The sequence below is a fragment of the Limanda limanda genome, chromosome 13 (assembly GCF_963576545.1).
Source record: "Limanda limanda chromosome 13, fLimLim1.1, whole genome shotgun sequence".
NCBI classification, from domain to species: domain Eukaryota; kingdom Metazoa; phylum Chordata; class Actinopteri; order Pleuronectiformes; family Pleuronectidae; genus Limanda; species Limanda limanda.
In genome coordinates, this window is record NC_083648.1 from 17,448,722 (window position 1) to 17,467,682 (window position 18,961).

An 18,961-nucleotide genomic window follows, 5' to 3' on the forward strand; every position below is an offset into this window, starting at 1 on the left:
TATTTTCAGTAGCATACCCATATAACAAATGGCATTATGGCGCCATAAACCCTCATGTGAAGGAAGTCTGCAGAAATAGCATCACGTTTATTGCAGCAGAAGTTTTGTCCAGCACAGCAACAAGCAGCAGTGGGTCCACATGACGGTTTCACTGGCGGAACGTTGGGTGTGATTTATTTGGCCGTGCTCAGGGAAGTCTGGGATCTGATTTGCTCATATCTCTTGACAGATTGTGTACATACAATAATGTTGAACCGCAATATCAACAGACTCCACGCCTACATCCTAGATCAGATTGTGGCGTGACGGACTTTGTGTCATTTTCATGTTGGATGAAGAACACATGGGACAAAAAGACACAAGCTTTCGTCTTTACAGTTTTTAGAAACAAATTTATTTATGTAAAAATAAACATTTTCGAAAAACGTCTGGAAAACACATTTACAGAATTCAGTTGGAAATCTGACATGACGATTAATTATTAATCTGTCCATGCCTGTGTGTGTGTGTCAGTGTGCTGGGGTTTTAAACAGCCGGACTAAGTTCAACAGATCCTGCTGTTGGAGACTGAGCTCTTCCATCATCGTGTTCAAATACGCCACTGATGCAGTCATCTCAAGGGCCTCCCTCACCACCAGAGACACCTCCGACAACCTGGAACACAGAACACACAAAATTATACACAACTGCGCGCTGAGCATTCATATGTGTATGAATGCTGAACAACATAGATGAACATACAAGGACTCAGACTTAAAATTCACACTTTCAATCAACAAGTTTCACCACAGGATCCAATCAGCAAAGTGCTGACCAGGGTTCATGTTGTTTTTCAGAGTCATATGGAGTCATAAAACACTTTGTTTAACATTGTGAGTTAGGGGCGTTTTTTCACTCTTCATGGATCTTGATCAAAAAAAAAATCTGGCTTATTTAGGGAAGAGATATCTTTGAGTGTTTGGTATTTGGTGCAGCTTGATTGAAGTTAAAAAGGCTGTTGGGCCTTGGCTGAGTTTTGTGTCTGTGCAACACCTGAATGGATTTTAAAAGAAGCCATCCGGGTAGTTTTAAAAATGTCAACTTTCAGTTCAAAGTTGATTTATATTAAATCAAGGGGTTTAAGAATATATAACATTAAGAGTTTTATTACAAGTCAAACTCTGAACATTACAGAGGGAACAACTCCACTTATCAGAGATATTTCCAATCAAATCAAAATGTTGTATTAACCGAGTCACAGTTTGTCCACATTCATTTCAAAGTCCATTACCAGGACCTCTGTTTTGAAGCCCATTCCTTATATAATGCAGTTCTATGCCATTACTGGACTCCCTGGCTTTAGGAGGGATAGATTTGTGTTACCTACTGGAACTCCAGCTGCACAACACTTAAAGTGTATTGTTTTGGTTCAGGAGAGACCACAATGTAAATTATGATTCTGATGTAAATTGACCAGGGGCCACTGAGGGAGTCATAAATCAGAGAGAGCCGAGCATCAGGTGAAAGTTTTCCCACCCGGGGCAAAATACCCATTTTGCTTGAATGTATACAGAGGAACTACTGCGTGTGTTTGTGTATTTAACTAGTAAGTGCACAAGGCTCTCAGGTGGAGATAAGGCTCGGAAGTGTCCGTGTGTACTCAAGACGGGAGCAGCACGGAACTGTCCATGAACCAAAACAGCTAAATATATAACATGACCAATTTGGATATTTCCGTCATTTTAGTTCCCCCTGTTTTCTGAGGCTCAAAGTGACCTGGACAGTTGAATTGTAATGTGGATAATTCCACTCGTGTGTCTGCCTTATTTCTTTACTGTAAAGAAATAAATAACCCCTCTCTAAACAACTTGCATCGACTCATCCTCTCAACTCAATCGACCACTCTCGATTGTTGTTTACCTGCCGGATATATCCAGTTTGGAACCCCTATAGCTGATCATCACTCACCTCATCCTTCCTCCCCCGCCCCTCCTCCCCCTCTACCCGCTCTATCTACCTCTGTGGAGGTGCACTGCTGGATAATCTCCGGTTCACCCTGGGGTCTAGTGTTGCAGTGGGGGTATCCATTATTCAGCTGGCCTGGACAAAAGAGGCCAGACTAGCTCCACAGCTGCCATGCAGCAGACAGATAAGACAGCACACCAAATTATTCATGATGGAGGAATGGAAGGACGGAGAAGCTTGAAGTTAAATAGGAACTAATGAAATCATCGAGTACCAATGGGACATGTGACGAAGAGAACACATGTTTCCAAAGGAGTTAAATATCTCTATTGGAAGTGAACTGATATGAAGCCGTCACATTGCTTCTCCTCATGCCACTGACAACAGCTGAACATGTTACAAATACAGTGAGTTTAGTGGTTGGATACAATTTAATCTGAAAAACAGTGGTAAACATTTCTCTCTCATCATCAACAGTTGACCTGATATAACCCCTGCAATCAGGTTAATGTCATAAAGCACAGATAACAAGTCTCAAACTATTTTGTTTCTATTCATAATTTATTCCCTGAGCATTACAGAGTCTTAGAGATTATGATGTAAAATAATTTCTACTTGTGACCCAAAAAAATGATTTATACAACACAAACCACTTCCTTCAGGAATTTCCAATCACAGCAAAATTTTGTATTAACCCAGTTTGTCCAAATTCATTTCAAAGTCTATTAACAAGACGTCTCTTTTGCAGCCTATTCATTTTTATATAATGTATTATTATGCCATCACGGGACCACTTGGCTTTAAAAGTGAGATGTTTGTGTTACCTACTGGAACTCTATCTGCACAACAGTTAAGGTGTAATGTTTTGGTTCAGGAGAGACCACAATCTAAATTAGGATTCTGCTGTAAATTGACCAGGGGCCACTGAGGAAGTCATAAATCAGAGAGAGCCGAGCATCAGGTGAAAGTTTTCCCACCCGGGCAATTTAAAATATCTGTTTTGCGTGTGTGTGTGTGGTTGTATTTAACTAGTTAGTGCACAAGGCTGCTTGTGTGTGCCGTCTGTCCTGCATCACGGATCTAGAGAGGGGCAATCAGGTGGAGATAAGGCTCTGAGGTGTCTGTGTGTACTCAAGACGGGAGCAGCACGGAACTGTCCATGAACTATCAGCAAAACCTAACACACAGACACACAACATATGGCTTGATTTCCTTGGAATTCTTTTTTTCGCTGTCTCCCTAATTCTTCTACGACTCGGGCAGTTGAGCAGCAGGCTGTGCAGCTGTCATGGAGCACCCTCCTAATACTGGAGAAACACACACACACACACACACAGTGTAGACTTACAGATGTAGAAGCACCACAGCAAGGAGGGTCCACTCTGGAGTTTTGTGGATGATGTTTGTGTTGCTGAACCTGTGGTGTTGAAAGAAGAAGCAACAGGTCAGCCCTGAAGAGTAAACTGCCAGTCATAACATATCTAACTCCGGGCGGGTGACAAAAATGACCCAATTCTGATGTTAAATAAAGATGGAAAACAAAATGTGCTTGAGACCCAAACAAACACCGCAAACATGGCCTGCAATACTTCAGTGATGTATGCTGCTGTGACAGCTCCGTGTGTATTCAATGGCTTCAGCCTCTTGTCAGCGGGGCCTCAGAGAGAATTCCAGGAAGCCGGACCTTGGAGGTGTTAACTCTGCTGCTCCTACAGCTTTTAAATCACTGACACCGAGATTTAAATCAACAGCAATCCTGTTGAAAACATCCGAACCAGCCGATGGGAGTAGGCAGTGTGGTTACGGCAGGAAATGTTCAAGTTAAATTTTTAAATCCTCAATTTCTTATTAATTGATTCCTACTTTAATAAAGCACTATACTGACTTATATTAAAGGTATTTATAATATTCTATTAAGTAACAAATCTACAGAAAGGAAATGTTCTTATAGGACTTTTTTCAGTTTTTCGAGATATCAATGAGGAAAATCACAAAATCCAATAATGAATAAATTCCATAAAGCTGCATCAGTTTCAGGGTCTTGGTGTGTAGAGGCAAATTTTACAACAGTGTATTTCATTAACAACACATATGATTTTCTAACCGTGACAAGTAAAAATGTTTGCTGTGAAAAAGGGCATAAAGGTTCGTTGAGCTCTAATGACATAATTTAGGTAAGGTTTTTTTATTTCACATTTACCACCAAAACACATGTAAACCACAGTCATATAAAAGGTTATGTACATTATGAAAATAGGGTTAGTTTCAAGTACTTTTAATGTTGAAATTTTAAGAAAACTCAAGGGAAAGCCAGCTTCATTTTTGGCATCCAAAACTTCCTCCAAGGAAATATTAATTTTAAAAGGTTTCTGAAGAGGCAACAAAGAATTTACACTTCATTCTTGTTTAGGATATCACTTTTTACATTTGTGATCTTAAAGTCAATTGAGTTAGATATTCTTGAGATATCACAGGAATGGGACGGACGTACGTACAACCTGAAAACATTGTGCCTCTCGCCACAGAAGCATTAAAAGGCTTACAACAAATTGATGACTCCTTTTGTTGTCGTTGTTCATTCAGACCTGTAGGGGGCACCGGAGTTCTTAAAGTCTTCCCACAGTGTTGAGGAATTTTAAGAGCCCATTTTAGGCTTTAGGCTTATTGCCTTTCAGTAAAGTTTAGTCTGCTGCAACGTGAAATCATTGTTCTTGATGGGCCTGATACACCTTGTTTGTATCATTTAGTTTCTCAACAAAGTTTCACCAACTAACTGGTTCAGCCACATACAGTGTTTACCATGATGTAGAGATTAACAGATAATGATGTTACACAAGAAATGCAAGACAGCCACAAGAAAAAAATTGAACCCAGTAAAACATCCTCCTCTGGTCTTGTTTGCAAAGGGGAAGGTTCATCCTAACTTTTAATATCCCATTCCGGTACTGCAGGAACAATGCCATTGCTACCTATGGCCAGTGTTGGGAAGGATACTTTCAAAATGTATTTCGTTACAGAATACAGAATACATGCCCAAAAATGTAATCTGTAACGTATTCCATTACATTAACTAATCTGAGTAACGTATTCTGAATACTTGGAATACTTCCGGTTTGTATTGCATTTTTTTAAGTGTATGATTGCGGCGTTGTTATAGTCAGTGGAGCAGCAGCAGTTTAAACTCTCTCTCCGCCGATGCGGCGGGCCAGCTGGATGTCCGGCTCCCATCCTCTCCCATCTCTGTGCCGGCCCCACCGGAGGCTGAAGTGCAGCGCCACAGCAAGGCTGCCTCGCGTCGTGCAGCGATCGTTTCGGCGTCGAGTCTATTTTTGTTTGCGCTTGACGCGACCGTATCGCTCCAGGAAACACACTGAAAAATGATTTTAAACGATATTGATGACATATTTTATATGATATAAATGATAAAGTATGGATCCCATAGTTTAAATTCCCCTTCTGTTGTCCTGGAGTTTTAATTTTACCAATATTACCAATCACATTATTACATGCCCCCCTCTGCCCCTCCATACAGACACACAAGCAGTCATAAAGATAAAAAGAGAGGGGGGGGCCTCCCCATTGGCTTGAGTGGAGAATACGTAATTTACCCTCGACACCCGACATTGAACGGAGCAAACAGCGGAGAAGTTCTTGAAGATGGATGACATTAAATTGGGACGCTGTTGCAGTTAATGTTGGAGCAACAAGTGACCATATGCTTTTATACTACTGGGTCAACGGGTGATATTATTAGCGCTGCCCGGCGCTTCAGCGTCCGGTGTGAACCCGGCGTGCCTCGCTGGCCTCCTGCTGAGCCATGACAGCGGAGCTCTGGGAGCGCAGGTCGGTCTTCTCTCACCAGGCGCTGGAAGGGCAGCTTGCGGATCAGCAGCTCCGTAGATTTCTGGTAGCGACCGAACTCTCTCAGAGCCTCGGTCCCGGGCCTGTAACGGTCCCGAGCCGGTCGCGGTGAGGCTTCTTCACGCCGCCGGGGGCCGGGCGCTCTTACGGCAGCCCTGGTCACCAGCTGCTTCCTTGGGGCTTTGCCTCCGGTGGATTTACGAGAGAGTGAATAAACTCGTGAAACAGAGAAGTACCGTCATGTAATCCACTGATTTCAACAATGTAACTGTATTCTGAATACCATCTATTTAATTTGTAACTGTAACGGAATACAGTTACTCATAATTTGTATTCTAAATACGTAACGCCGTTACATGTATTCCGTTACTCCCCAACACTGCCTATGGCTGTGTTTAGAGTTACCAGTAAGCATGATGACAAATACTTTAAGAAGTGGTTGAGTTAGCTGACCAATCAGAGCAGGTGAACCAAGATGATCTTTCTTCTGCAGATGTTGAAAATTACAATGAAAAAGCAAAGTATAGTAAGTAAGAAAAACCTATAGGACTAAAAACTAATGTGTGTAAAGACAATTAACGTGTGTCCTAGTGCCGGTGGACTGGCAGGGAACAGGGTGTGTGGGAGTCGATGGTTCGCTGTACTGACCTGAACGTCTTGACCAGGTTGTTCAGGTCAGCAGAGACGTCACTCATGGTGAGATTCAGCCGTCCCACAATGTTTCTGAGACTGCACAACACACACACACATACAAGAAGACGAAGGACAAAGAGACAAAAACAACAAGGAAAAAATTTGATTTTAGTGTGAATGTGATTTCAAGGTCCTTTGCCCGCTGCTCATTAACTAAATGCACTGTCCAGTAACTGATGGGGCCTCTGAAGGTGAAGGTTTTTCAGATGAATTTGGGTGTCCAAAATGAAAGCAAATACAACATGTGGAAAGAAATGCAGCAAATGCACATAGCCGAAAGAAACAAAAAGATACACACCAATTGGTGAGCTTCTCCACTGTGATGTGTTTCTGGATGAGGTGCTGAGCTTGAGAGTCAACAAGTGGCAGAGCTCGGTCTTTTGTGTCCTGGTCCTGGTCCTTGTCTGTCACCTGGTGGAAGAAAACCACATGTTAAGACTCAGTATGTGGTCATTTCGTGTCAAATTGACTCACATCTGGTCCACATGTTACAGATTTTAATGAAATTCAATGAAACATAATTCCACCGTGCTGTATATTTCTTTGAAGACACTATCCAGTGAGCTTAGAACCCGTCAGCAAAGTACACATAGTGAGGAGTTAGTAATGTGATGCCACCTCAGATAAGTAATGATGTCTCAATAACAACATAGAAACCAAAGACCAAAACATGACACTCTAAAATCGGACCAATTTTAAAAATTCTACAATCAATTATAGTGCAGTTATTTTATATATTGGGGATAAAATACTGATTATATAAATATGCGGCTGGCAAAGAGCTTTCAAATGAGATGAGAACCACTTCTCTGTGATATATATTAAGGGAGAAATGACCGGTAAAATACATAGATTGTCCAAAAAGATACGATTTTGTTATCATATGTGACACATGAAATAATAATCAGGTTTTTTTCCCCAAGGGACCAAATCTGTATGAAAACTTTCAATAACATCCATGACAGTGTGAGGATTAGACAGGGAATGAGCCTATGTCAACACTGTTAGTGCTGCACCAATCAACTGCTTACTGATTATGTTTTCAATATAGTGCCTCCATGAGACCAAAGTCTTACAAAAAGGGACCACCAGTCACAACCCTCCTCTCATTCCTCTTTTTCCTCCACTAACCTTGTTGTCATTTGGCATCTCTATCACCTCAGGCCACATCCCTTTATAAAACTCTTTCACTCTGAGCTCCATCTGCTCGGTGTCCTCCCTCAGTGTCTTATAGTATAGAGCTGCTGCTGCTGCTGCATCAGCCTTTTCACAATCCTCCACAGGGGTCTCATCCTCAAAGTCATCTTCATCCAGCTCCTCCTCTCCGTCATCCTTCTGACTTTTTAGCTCAGCGAAAGGAGAGCCTTGTGAATGGTCCGCACCGTACAGGAATTTCAAGGTCTCGTCCGTGCTCCATTCCTTCAAGGTTCTTCTCAAACACTCGAGGAGATTCAGCCGGGCGGAGTCGGGTTTGGGTGCAGCCGTGTGGTTCTTGAGCAGATCTCGTAACCCCGCTGCCCCTTTCTTACTCATACCCACCTGGGTGATGCCGAGTCCTCGCTGGGGGAGCAGTGTTGTGCTGTGGCTGCTCTGATGAGCGGTGGTTAGTGTTGAAGAGGAGAGGGGTTTGTTTCCTGCCGGGGGTTGAGAGTCAGTAAGTGGAGGAGAGATGAGCAGTGTTACAGGTTCTGCCTGTGCAGGTGTTGAATCAACACACAGGGAAACAGTAGGAGTGACTGTCTCAGACAAACTGCACAGATCAATCTTAGCTGTAACCTCTTCCACACTGGGTTCCTTTGGCGAGTCTTCTTCCTCAGTATTTCTCACATGCAGCTTTCCTGCATCGGTTTTCTTCTCTGTTTTCAGTGCATGAGACTCTTTCTCTTGCTCATCTTCTTTCATTTGTCCCTTCTCTGCTTTCTGACTTTGATGATGCTCGCTCTTCTCCTCATCCCCCTCTCTGCTCTGTTTCTTTCTCCTCTCCATCTTTCCTCGTTTTTCTTCCTCCTCTTCATCTGTGCGTTTAGGCAGGTCGCCCCAGTGCACCCTGCGACCGGGCCGCTGCGACACAACGCTGGAGACAAAGTCCTGTTCTTGTTCCACGTCACTGGTGTCGCTGTGGTCCCAAGCAGCACAACCTGGTAGGGAGCTGTCAGGCTGCCCGGGCTCCGCGGTCAGCAGATTCTCAACGTCCTCTTCTTGGAGACGCCGGTCTGACAGAATCACCACCTCACCAGAGCTCCCACTGAACACACACGTGGAAGGTTGAATTAGTTTCTCTGTCGTAAAGTCTTAATAACACTTAGAAACATCTAAAAATACTATAGAATACAATCTCATAGTGTAATTTACAATATCCTTTACAATGTAATGTAAACACTGAAGCTGAAACATACCTATCTCCTCTCTGCAGCAGTTTAATTTCTTCAGGGCTGTCAGGAATAAGGGAAGTGAACACATGACCTTATTAAACAGAAATTGATTATATGATACGATAAATTAAGATCAAATTTATTGATCCAACGTCAAGGAAATTCACTTGTCATAGGAGTAGATAGTGGAAATAAGGTAGACACGATAACTTGTGAAAGTAAAATAGAATAAAATAATAGAGTAAATTAAAATATAGAGAATATATGCATTATAAAACCTATATCTATAGATGGAATACGTAATGATCAGGTCATAGTTGTGTTTTAGGGAAGAGACAAAGCAACGTACCTCTCATGCTGCCTGAGCCAAAGAGGAGTGTCTGATATTTGTAGTTCAAACTCCTTGGAGGCTTTGTAACAGAAGTTACTGCAATAACACTAAAAAACACAAATACAAAAGGGAAAAATAATGTCTTCAGATATATATATATTAGCGATGGCGAGATAGAGCTTCATGAAGCATTGACGCTTTCCATCAAATTGGTTCACTCATGGGCCAAAGCTTCATGTTTCTTTATTTGCTCTACTGAACCATCAAGTGGACAATAAATGTAAAACCGGCAGAGTGATTATAATGACACCATGGCTTTGGTGTGTGAAACTTTCTATTGATTAAATTAATAGATGTTTGTGATGCCAATACACAAATTATGAACTCATTAATATGGTGTCTGTCTTTATGATACAATGGCGGGGTCAAAAGGGAAAGTGAAAACAAATTGGGCAGAGGGTTGTGAGGTGACTGTGCTTGTGTTACTAGGGATTACATTTAACACGTAAAATATGGACAACATTTTATTCATTTTTAACTTTTCCACAGTCCTGTGTATGTACATATATTTTACACACATATAGCAGCACTCACCTTGCGCTCCGTAATGTCGTACACTTTATTGGTCTTAGTACAAATTTTATACCGTTGAGTTGGGATCTAAGTGAACAGAAGTAAACAGATATTAAACTCATGAAACACAATAAATGTATTAGGATTACAAAAACGAATTCAAAGGCTCTTACCTTGCCCAGTTTACTTGGACATATGGGATAACCACAGAGTTTAGCAATCACTCTCTCCTCTATAGCGTCTTTGTAATTAGCTGAAGTGATGAATTTGGCCTGTGAAGAAAGGAGAACACAACTATGTCACTTTAAAGATGAACCTGATGAAGAGTGAAAAACTGAAGATGAAGATAAAACTACAGTGTGGATTCGGATTGGAGTTGGGAGGATGTTAGAGCAGTTATCAGCTCACTGCTGTTTAATCTAGGGCTGGATGATGTGGCCAAAAACTACATCAAGATGAGAAAGTTCCAATTAGCTTAATTTTGACACATACTGGACATTACATAGTATATTATATGACTTTTGATGAAAATTATATTACATAATTACTGCTATTGATTAAGTGCCAACCCCAGTTTAATCGGTCATAACATGGCCGGTTTTCACAAACTAGCGCCAGATCAGTACAGGTTTTAATAATAAACAACGTGGGAAGCATATTTCAAATCACTGTAACTATTTTCTTTGACTTTAATCTTGTTTATTTGACTTTAATCTTAAAGGGCTCAGAAACACTGAAATCTGTCTCAGAGCTTGTGGCGCATCCGGCAGGTGTGTATGGGTAAGATGTGTGTTTGGATTAATCCTGGACCTCCTTCATAGAGAAACACTGAACTCGGGAGACACGTACACAGTCAACCAGGAAGTCTTCAGCCACACTGTCGTCAAGGAGACGCTCCACCACCTTCAGGGCTCGAGTCTCCAGGTCCAGCCTCTGCCTCAGCTTCTCCGTCACCACCTCCCTCCTGACGTCAACACACAGCACATTCATTGAACAAATGTTAGCATTACTTATTGGTTACTTGTCATCTCTAGAATATAGATTATTAATTGAACAGTGTACAACTATACTCCAATCTGAATGGATTGTGTATTAGGCAGTGCGTTAGCTTGAGGCAGCTCGGGTGAAACGTTAGCTTAAAATAAAAGGTTCCTCACCTTCTTGCCTCTTCTTCACCAGTCCTCGCTTTCTCGCGTTTCCCACCTACCACACAGTGAAATGCTCACATGTTCAGAACAAGTCACTTTGTGTTTCAGCTAAAACAAGAACAGCTTTGGGACGATATTAAAACTTATTTAGCGTTAGCATGAATTGTGTGTTTATAAAGCTAAATGCTCTTGTAAAAGAAGAACTGATGAGTAGAAACAGACCATTTTTGGAGGTTTTGTGAGATTTCCTCCTCTGTTCCGTCTCCATGATGTTTCTGTTTTCGGCGTTTTTCAACTTTGACCTATGACGTTTATTTCCCCTCTACGGAAAGCGCGAAGGGACAACCCGGCCGGTAGCACCGGTTAGCACTGGCGTGAGTTAGCGTGCTGGTTCGTCTGTGACAGGTTGTGTCGGTGGGTGTCTGTTGTCACCTGGAACATTATTATATGTGATGACAGTGTTTACTGTTAGCGACTGGGTCTGGCTCCTCATGTTAGCGTGACGTAGCTTTGTTTCCATGCTAACAGCCAAGCTAATGGTGGTTAATTGAAACTAGCATCTTTCATCTCCTCCTGTGTTTATACTGTAGAACAAACTCAGGCTCATGTGACCTGGATCCTAACTTCACTCACACGTCCACACATATTACTGCTGATTCCACCATTAGATAACGATCGGGTGTGTTTTGACTCTGATGTGTAGTTTGTGTGTTTGTTCAGGAGGATTGTTGTGTGAAGGTAAACCCACATGGAGACAGCAGGGATGGCTCTGGAGCAGCTCAGCGATGTGGTCCAGAGATGTGTGAGTGCACCACACACTCATCCATCCCTCCATCCGTCCACCCATCAGCACACATCCCTCCATCTGTCCAGGGTTCACTCTACACATGTCACCCTGAATCAGTGGAGTCATTTCATTTGATAGTTAGAAGAGATCTGAATGCATTTGTTCACCGAGCAATACCTGCTCCATTCATTTAGGAATGGAATAGAAATAAGAATGTCCAAGAATGACGAGACTAGAAAAGCGTGATTGCAAATACACAACATTAAAAGACCATTTACACACAAACGCATACAACCCTCATTCCGAAGAACAGTGCCTCTGACACTGACCCCGCCCTTATGGATATTATGTGTTACATTAATGCACACGCCATAGACTACTTGCACATCTTTTGCACAACCTTTAACGTTGTTGTTTTTTTACTTTTCATTTTATTGTATTGCTTTTTACTTACTTCTCTTGTACTTTAGGTTACCATCTTCATTCTTCCTCATTGCGTATTTTAACTATTTTATATGTTTGTCATTCAACAAAGCAAATTCCTTTTATATTGAAGAGGTACTTCGCTGTAAATCTGATTCATATTCTGAGACTAAAAGTTCATTATTGACCTTGGAAACAGTAGTTGACTTAATAATATTTCATTGCAGCGTTATATTCTTAATTTCTTCTCTAGTAGCTCCAGAACAACTACTTAAGGTCCTAAATTGACCTTGAGGTCTTAATTGATATTTCACTGACTGCTGCAGTTTATTTCATCATAGAAGAAGTTATATTTATAAAATATCAGAAAATAGTGCAGAATGGTTCTGTTGCATCAACAGTCCACAAGCTTTAAGGTATTTTAATATGCAACGATATAAAACAGCTAGGACCAGTAAATACTTGTTTTTTTTCTTAAATAGTAACCGTGGATAATTGATTTGGAATCTTTTCATTGCTAATATATTTTTTCTTTTGTCACAGCAAGCACTCCCTGATGATAGCTACACCGCCGAGGACCATAACGTCTTCACTGTTGCCGGGCGAACCTGCATCGAGGAGGGAGACACTGCACAGGTCCTCAGTATCGTCCTGGACGAACAGAATCAGGTACGCTGCTCAGAGACTAAACATTTCAGCACCAGTGCTTGTTTCTAAATGTGTTGCTCTACATGACTCCTTTACCCTTGTTGTTTCTGTAGGAGATAGTGAGATGTATGGGCTGGAATCTGCTGCCTCCCCTGTTTCAAGTATTACTGAATAAAGACGACCGGAACCTTCCTCAATGCCTCGCCATTTTCAACCACCTGCTGGAGGTCTGCTTATCTGATGATTTAATACTGTCCAAAATACAGATTATCATCCAATCTAAAACACAGACAAGACTGAGTGTGTAGATGTGTTATGGTCATATATTGTAGAAAGTAAGATATCCATGTTTTTGATTATAGCAGATTTACATGCTAGATAAAGGCTTTGAAAACGTTGACAAACAGCGATGAAAAGTGATAAATATGAGCCCTTTAATGTCTTGAGTGTTGAGTTCACATCCTCTTTGAGTTAACAGACTTGCAGACCCAAGGAGCTACTGATTGGTCTATTGGAGCTGCTGGAGCAGGACGATCCTGTCGCCATAGCAGAAAGTCTCCATCTGCTTCTCAACCCTCTACAGAAAGGTAGAAACATTTCTTTAGATAAACACTTCGATATTCATGCGATCAAACGTCAGCTCGTACGGAATCAATTTCATGGTTCCTCCACCTCCACCTCTCTTCTTCTCAGTGCTGCTGTGCCTGGGCGACCGTAAGGCCTCCTCCCTGGGCATGACTCTGTCCTCTGTGCTGGACCAGGTGGCCAAACTGCCTTTACCTCACACCAAGGAGCAGGAGGAGGATGACGTCTTCTCGCTTTGCCGCTGCTGCACCGACCTGACAGCCTTTGTCAGACCCTTTGTCCTCGAGGTCAAACAGAACCTGATGAACGACGAGCTGAGCGAGAGCACCAACAAGCTGACGATCGGGAAAGACACCGATAAAGAAGACGAGCTGCGCACGGAACTTCTGAAGTTGTGAGGGAGAAATTTGGAATGTTTCACAGTTCATACTTTGAAAGAAAATACATGATCCCAAAATACATTATAAGAAGGTGCATAAATATCATTACGGTGTCCAGGCTAAATAAATGTGTTTTTTTGCTCTGCAGCTGCATGAAGAGTCTGAGTCACCCGTTGTTGGAGGCACATCTCAAGGATCCTGAAACTCTGCCGGTGTCTCCTCTCAGGACATTTGCCTCAGAGATTATGGTATAAAACATCACATGAACCCAAAACATATTTACTGTACATTGTTCTGTCACTTCAGTGGAAATGGTGTGATGGGTGACGTGTGTGTTTTGTGCAGAACACCCTCAGTGGTATCGGAGAGCCCCTTACCAGCCTCGTGTACCAGCCTCTGCTGAGGAGGAAACAGGTTCTGGGATTCCTGGAGGAGGAGGTGTGTTATCCTAAAGAGTCTTTGGCGAGCCTCTCTCACCTGGTGTTTGTTCATCACCTGGCGGCAGATACCTTCCCCTGTGTCTTCAGGTAAGTTGGTGAAAGTATTAGTTTCTTCCGACTTGGCTGAACAGTCGGGCTGGACAACACAGATGAAAGTTCAAACTGTGTGAATGGATGGATTGTTTCCTAACTCCCTCTTTGTCTTTCCAGTCCCGTGTTCTCTCTTCGGTGCAACATGGAACACATCTGTCTCCTCTTGTCCAGGTGAATATAATCTATTTTATGACATATTATTACATTATATCTGTACAATGCCATAATATAGCAAAAACCTGTCACAGAAATAAAGAAAGACAAAGAACTTCTCTAGAATGAAGTTTCCTTTACACATTTGAATCTTCTCAGTGAAACACAATCATGTAACGGATGAAAAAAATGTAACCACGACTCACAACCCATTTTCTCAGATTTTAAATATAAAATTGACAATATGTCGACATTTGTAGAATACAGACTATGAGTTTCTACAGTTATACGTGTTTGAGAAAGAAGATTCGTTTTCCTGGAGATTCACACAGTACAATCTGTTTTGATGATTAATTCTGCATTGTATGATTCTGTTCTAGTTTTTTTATGTGTATTATTATTTGTATGTTTTTTCTTAACCTTCTGAAAACTTCCCTGCATCGCTAAATCTAACTTAAGTACACATGTTATTTAAATCCCTTCTAAATAAATTGACATGAATATCTGTTATGTTTTTTTATCGTCAGAACTGAGGAGATCAGGATTCAGAAAGGACTGGTGAGTCAACCTGAAAAAACTGAATCAAAGATGAGGGTTGTAGTTTTTTGTTTTCAGTGTTGCAACATTTCTGGAACTCTCTGAGGTTTCCAGGTTTTGGGAAAGTAACATTTACAAACAGACAGAGCACTTGGAGAGCACAGAAGGCTGATTGGCCACATCATCACCATTTGCATATAGAGTACATGTATTGAAATCAGATGCATCCGGATCTGCTGCGTTCATAGATATTAGCAATCTACACTTTGCTGGTTTTTCATAAAGATGTCTTGCAATGTTGAACGAAAAAATGTCATGGATCTGCCCTCGTAATGAAATCCGCCCCAAAAGTTAATGATTTCTTGGGTCTTACCCGACCTTCACCAGGTTTCAAGAAAATGGGCTGGGTAGCTTTTGCTTAATCCTGCTTACAGACTCACAAACAAATGTAAAAACGACAATGGAAATGAAAAAGAAAACCTTGGCAGAGGTTAATAAGTTCTTGTAACATCCTACACACCTCTCCAGCAGTGTATTTGTGTTTAGAACATGTGGGCTCAGCAGCCGCTTCACGAGGCTGTACTGCTCGTGCAGCATCAGCGAGAATCAATGGATAGAAAAGAAGTGGATAGAAATGCGTTGTTCCTTGACCTTTACCACTGAGGGTGGAAACCGAATGATGGCCACGTTTTATCTATATCAAAAGACTCCGTCCCCTGTACAGTGAGTAGGAGGACGTCAGCAGTCAGTGTTGGAAGTGTGAGTTTGAATCAAGTGTGTTTCCCGTCACACAGGAGCTGTATGAGAAGACTCTGGTGCGGGTAGAGGACAGCAGCCTGTCTGCTGATCTGCTGGAGATCAAATCCGTCCTCACAGTCCCTCAGGTGAACACAGTCGTCCACTCACATCACTCATTCAAACCTCAGCTTCTGCTCTGATGCAATTAGAATTGTGTGCGTTATTAATTTCAGTTTTCATTTTCAGAACTTGCTGAAGGTTATGACAATATGTCCAAGGCAAGATTTGGTAAGTCTTGACATTTGTGACTGCAGATATTGGTTTTAACAGTGACCCTTGTTTATACTTGTGTATTAAATGTAGTTTAAGCCCTCTTTGAAAATCGATATATTAATTTTTCCTTCTTGTCGACAGAGAACTAAAGGTCTTAAGGTGTTCCAGCTGAGCATTGACAAATTTGACACTGAAGCCAAGTATAATTTTTTCCAGTAAGTGTCCACCGTTCCATCCTTTGAACTCATCAGTGAAGTCTCTCTCTGTTCCACCCCTCAATATAAAGACTTTAACCGGTAATGTTATCTCAGGTACATGCTGAAGACCAGTAAACACTCAGGACTCGAAGGCTACATCATCAAAAACATCAAGAACCAGATCGAGTTTGCCCTGCAGGTGAGTTCGACCTCTTTAGATGTGATGGTGTCTGTTAGATTGGTTTGGTGCAGTAACTCTGAGCTAAACGTCAGTGTGGTCAGTCCCGGTGACGTCTGTCTCTGTCCTCAGCCGGGAAACAGTAACACCTGGTTTCAGGGGGCTCACCTGCTCCCTCTGCTGCGTAAGGTCCTCATTCTCCCAGACGGACCAGAGACCGACCTCCTGCAGTACCTGGACAGGTCAGCGCACACACACACACACACACACACACACACACACACACACACACACACACACACACACACACACACACACACACACACACACACACACACACACACACACACACACACACACACACACACACACACACACACACACACACACACACACACACACACACACACACACACACACACACACACACACACACACACACACACACACACACACACACACACACACACACACACACACACACACACACACACACACACACACACACACACACACACACACACACACACACACACACACACACACACACACACACACACACACACACACACACACACACACACACACACACACACACACACACACACACACACACACACACACACACACACACACACACACACACACACACACACACACACACACACACACACACACACACACACACACACACACACACACACACACACACACACACACACACACACACACACACACACACACACACACACACACACTCCTCATCTGTTTTATAAACTGCATAGATGGATGGAGCCTGTCCCAGCATGCAATGGGCAAGAGGCGGCTGAAATAATAAGTGTTTGCTGATTTCACAAGGAAAATGTCAGAGTTAGTGTGTTTCTCTCCACTTCAAGAAAGTAAAAATGGAAGATAATGTTATTTGATAATGTGAATCACTGAAATGTGAACTGTACAATGTTTAATGAGCTACACACAACTCTAATGTTTCCATAATGCTCATGTTTTGAAGGATGTTGATCCAGAATGAAACAGCTGAGGATTCGGTTTTTGTTAACTTTCTTGCTCGTCTTATTCTCGTTGTTCTCTTCAGAGTCATGGAGTCTCTGAACCTGCTGCGTTACCTGGTCATAAGAGATAAAGTGACTGAGAACCAGGTGAGAACAAGAGACTGGATCTGTTTCACACCTGAGCCACAAATAGGGCTGATGGTTGATTTGCAGGATCTTAAGGTCATGGATGGATATCAGAATGGACCTGCTGGGCACAGAAACAGGGATCAGAACCTCTGTATGATAACATTTATTTTTGAAATTACTATAAAGAGATGGAAAACTAAAAGAAAATAGATTTAAATTGACAAAAAGATTGCAAGTCAACCAAGGGATGCAAAGAGACAAGTGTAGCTGGACACAGAACAACCACAAAGAGACTTTTTCAGCCTTTCACATTTATTCACTAACATAATTATGATTCAAAGCGTGTATCAGCTCCAGGTCAATGGAGTCTTACATGAACTACTCTCATGATGATCCTTTGTTGTTGCAGACGGGGATCTGGACAGAACTGTACAAAATCGAGGACACGTTCATGAAGCCTCTGCGTGTTGGGGTGAACATGTCGAGAGCTCACTATGAGAGGGAGCTGATCACCACGAACCCCAAGAAGAACCGGGCCAAAGGTCAGACCTGTGTTTCCTCATTTATACTGATGATAATGTCTTTATCAGATCCACCTTTCTCAAACTACTCCTCAGCTTTTTCTTAAAAACTTAGACATACATGAGGACAGAAAATATTACTGCCTCATTTCATGGTCTTAAAAGTGGTATTTTTCCCACATATTCTGTCCTAAAACAAAATAACCTTGGTCATTGTTTTTCAATCCACCTGTACGAAATACACAACCAGCATAAATGAGAAATAATGTTCTTCTTGTCACGTTTTTTCCACAGATGAGTCGAAGTTCTCTTTGAGTGTTGGTGACGAGAAGCTGCCAAACATGACGTCAGAGTCCCAGATTCAGGTCAGCAACGGTTTCAGATATATCACATATATAAATAGCGTCCGATTGTGTTTGTACAGTTCTAATGTCACTGTGTCCTCTCAGGCTCTGCACTTGGCCCTGCACACGTTTGACATGATCGAGAGCGTGTTGGTGCGGATAGAGGAACTCGTCGATCCGGGGGGGAAATCTGTAGCGTCCTAGTTCAACTGCTACAACGTCCACCTGTCAACTCTCCTGTTGATTTTGTTTGACTTGTTTCAGAGTGTTAAACCAGTTGTCAGCAGGTCTGCTGGGTATTTCGAAATGTGACAGTGTTTCAAACTCTGTTTCTAAAACAAAAAAGGTTTTATTCCGTCTGTTATATGTATTCAAACTTTTGTATTCATGCAAAAAGGTTAAATAAACTTCTGTACTCTTTATTCTAAGTGGAACATTGTCTATGGTCTAAAGTGGAGATTTACTGTAATTCTGGAGATGGCAGCTCCAGCTCAATTTGGCATAAAGTGTTAACATTGATATTTAGTTGGTAATAAATTAAATTTACTTAGTAGCAACTGCAAAGTTCTAAGTAAACAGAAGTGATATACACCTTAACAAGTA

The 18,961-nt window shown here is 41.9% G+C and overlaps 2 protein-coding genes across 2 annotated transcripts; one reads left to right on the forward strand and one right to left on the reverse strand.

Annotated features, from left to right (window-relative positions):
* Positions 1-444: 444 nt before the first annotated feature.
* On the reverse strand, positions 445-11,202 carry rpap2 (RNA polymerase II associated protein 2). The gene is made up of 12 exons (XM_061084422.1): positions 11,145-11,202; positions 10,932-10,977; positions 10,624-10,738; positions 9,948-10,046; positions 9,796-9,861; positions 9,220-9,308; positions 8,895-8,930; positions 7,630-8,743; positions 6,797-6,909; positions 6,454-6,534; positions 3,293-3,361; positions 445-654 (listed from the first exon to the last, which is right to left on the reverse strand). The coding sequence occupies exons 1-12, from the start codon at positions 11,188-11,190 to the stop codon at positions 510-512; spliced, it is 2,019 nt and encodes a 672-aa protein (XP_060940405.1). The 5' UTR covers positions 11,191-11,202; the 3' UTR covers positions 445-509.
* An 80-nt stretch (positions 11,203-11,282) lies between these two features.
* glmna (glomulin, FKBP associated protein a) lies at positions 11,283-18,760 on the forward strand. Its single transcript, XM_061084823.1, has 19 exons — positions 11,283-11,336; positions 11,643-11,724; positions 12,676-12,801; positions 12,894-13,007; positions 13,259-13,367; positions 13,474-13,759; positions 13,894-13,993; positions 14,091-14,272; positions 14,396-14,449; positions 14,959-14,989; positions 15,763-15,852; positions 15,953-15,994; positions 16,121-16,194; positions 16,291-16,375; positions 16,487-16,596; positions 17,448-17,511; positions 17,903-18,035; positions 18,309-18,379; positions 18,464-18,760. The coding sequence occupies exons 2-19, from the start codon at positions 11,671-11,673 to the stop codon at positions 18,560-18,562; spliced, it is 1,824 nt and encodes a 607-aa protein (XP_060940806.1). The 5' UTR covers positions 11,283-11,336; positions 11,643-11,670; the 3' UTR covers positions 18,563-18,760.
* Positions 18,761-18,961: the final 201 nt, after the last annotated feature.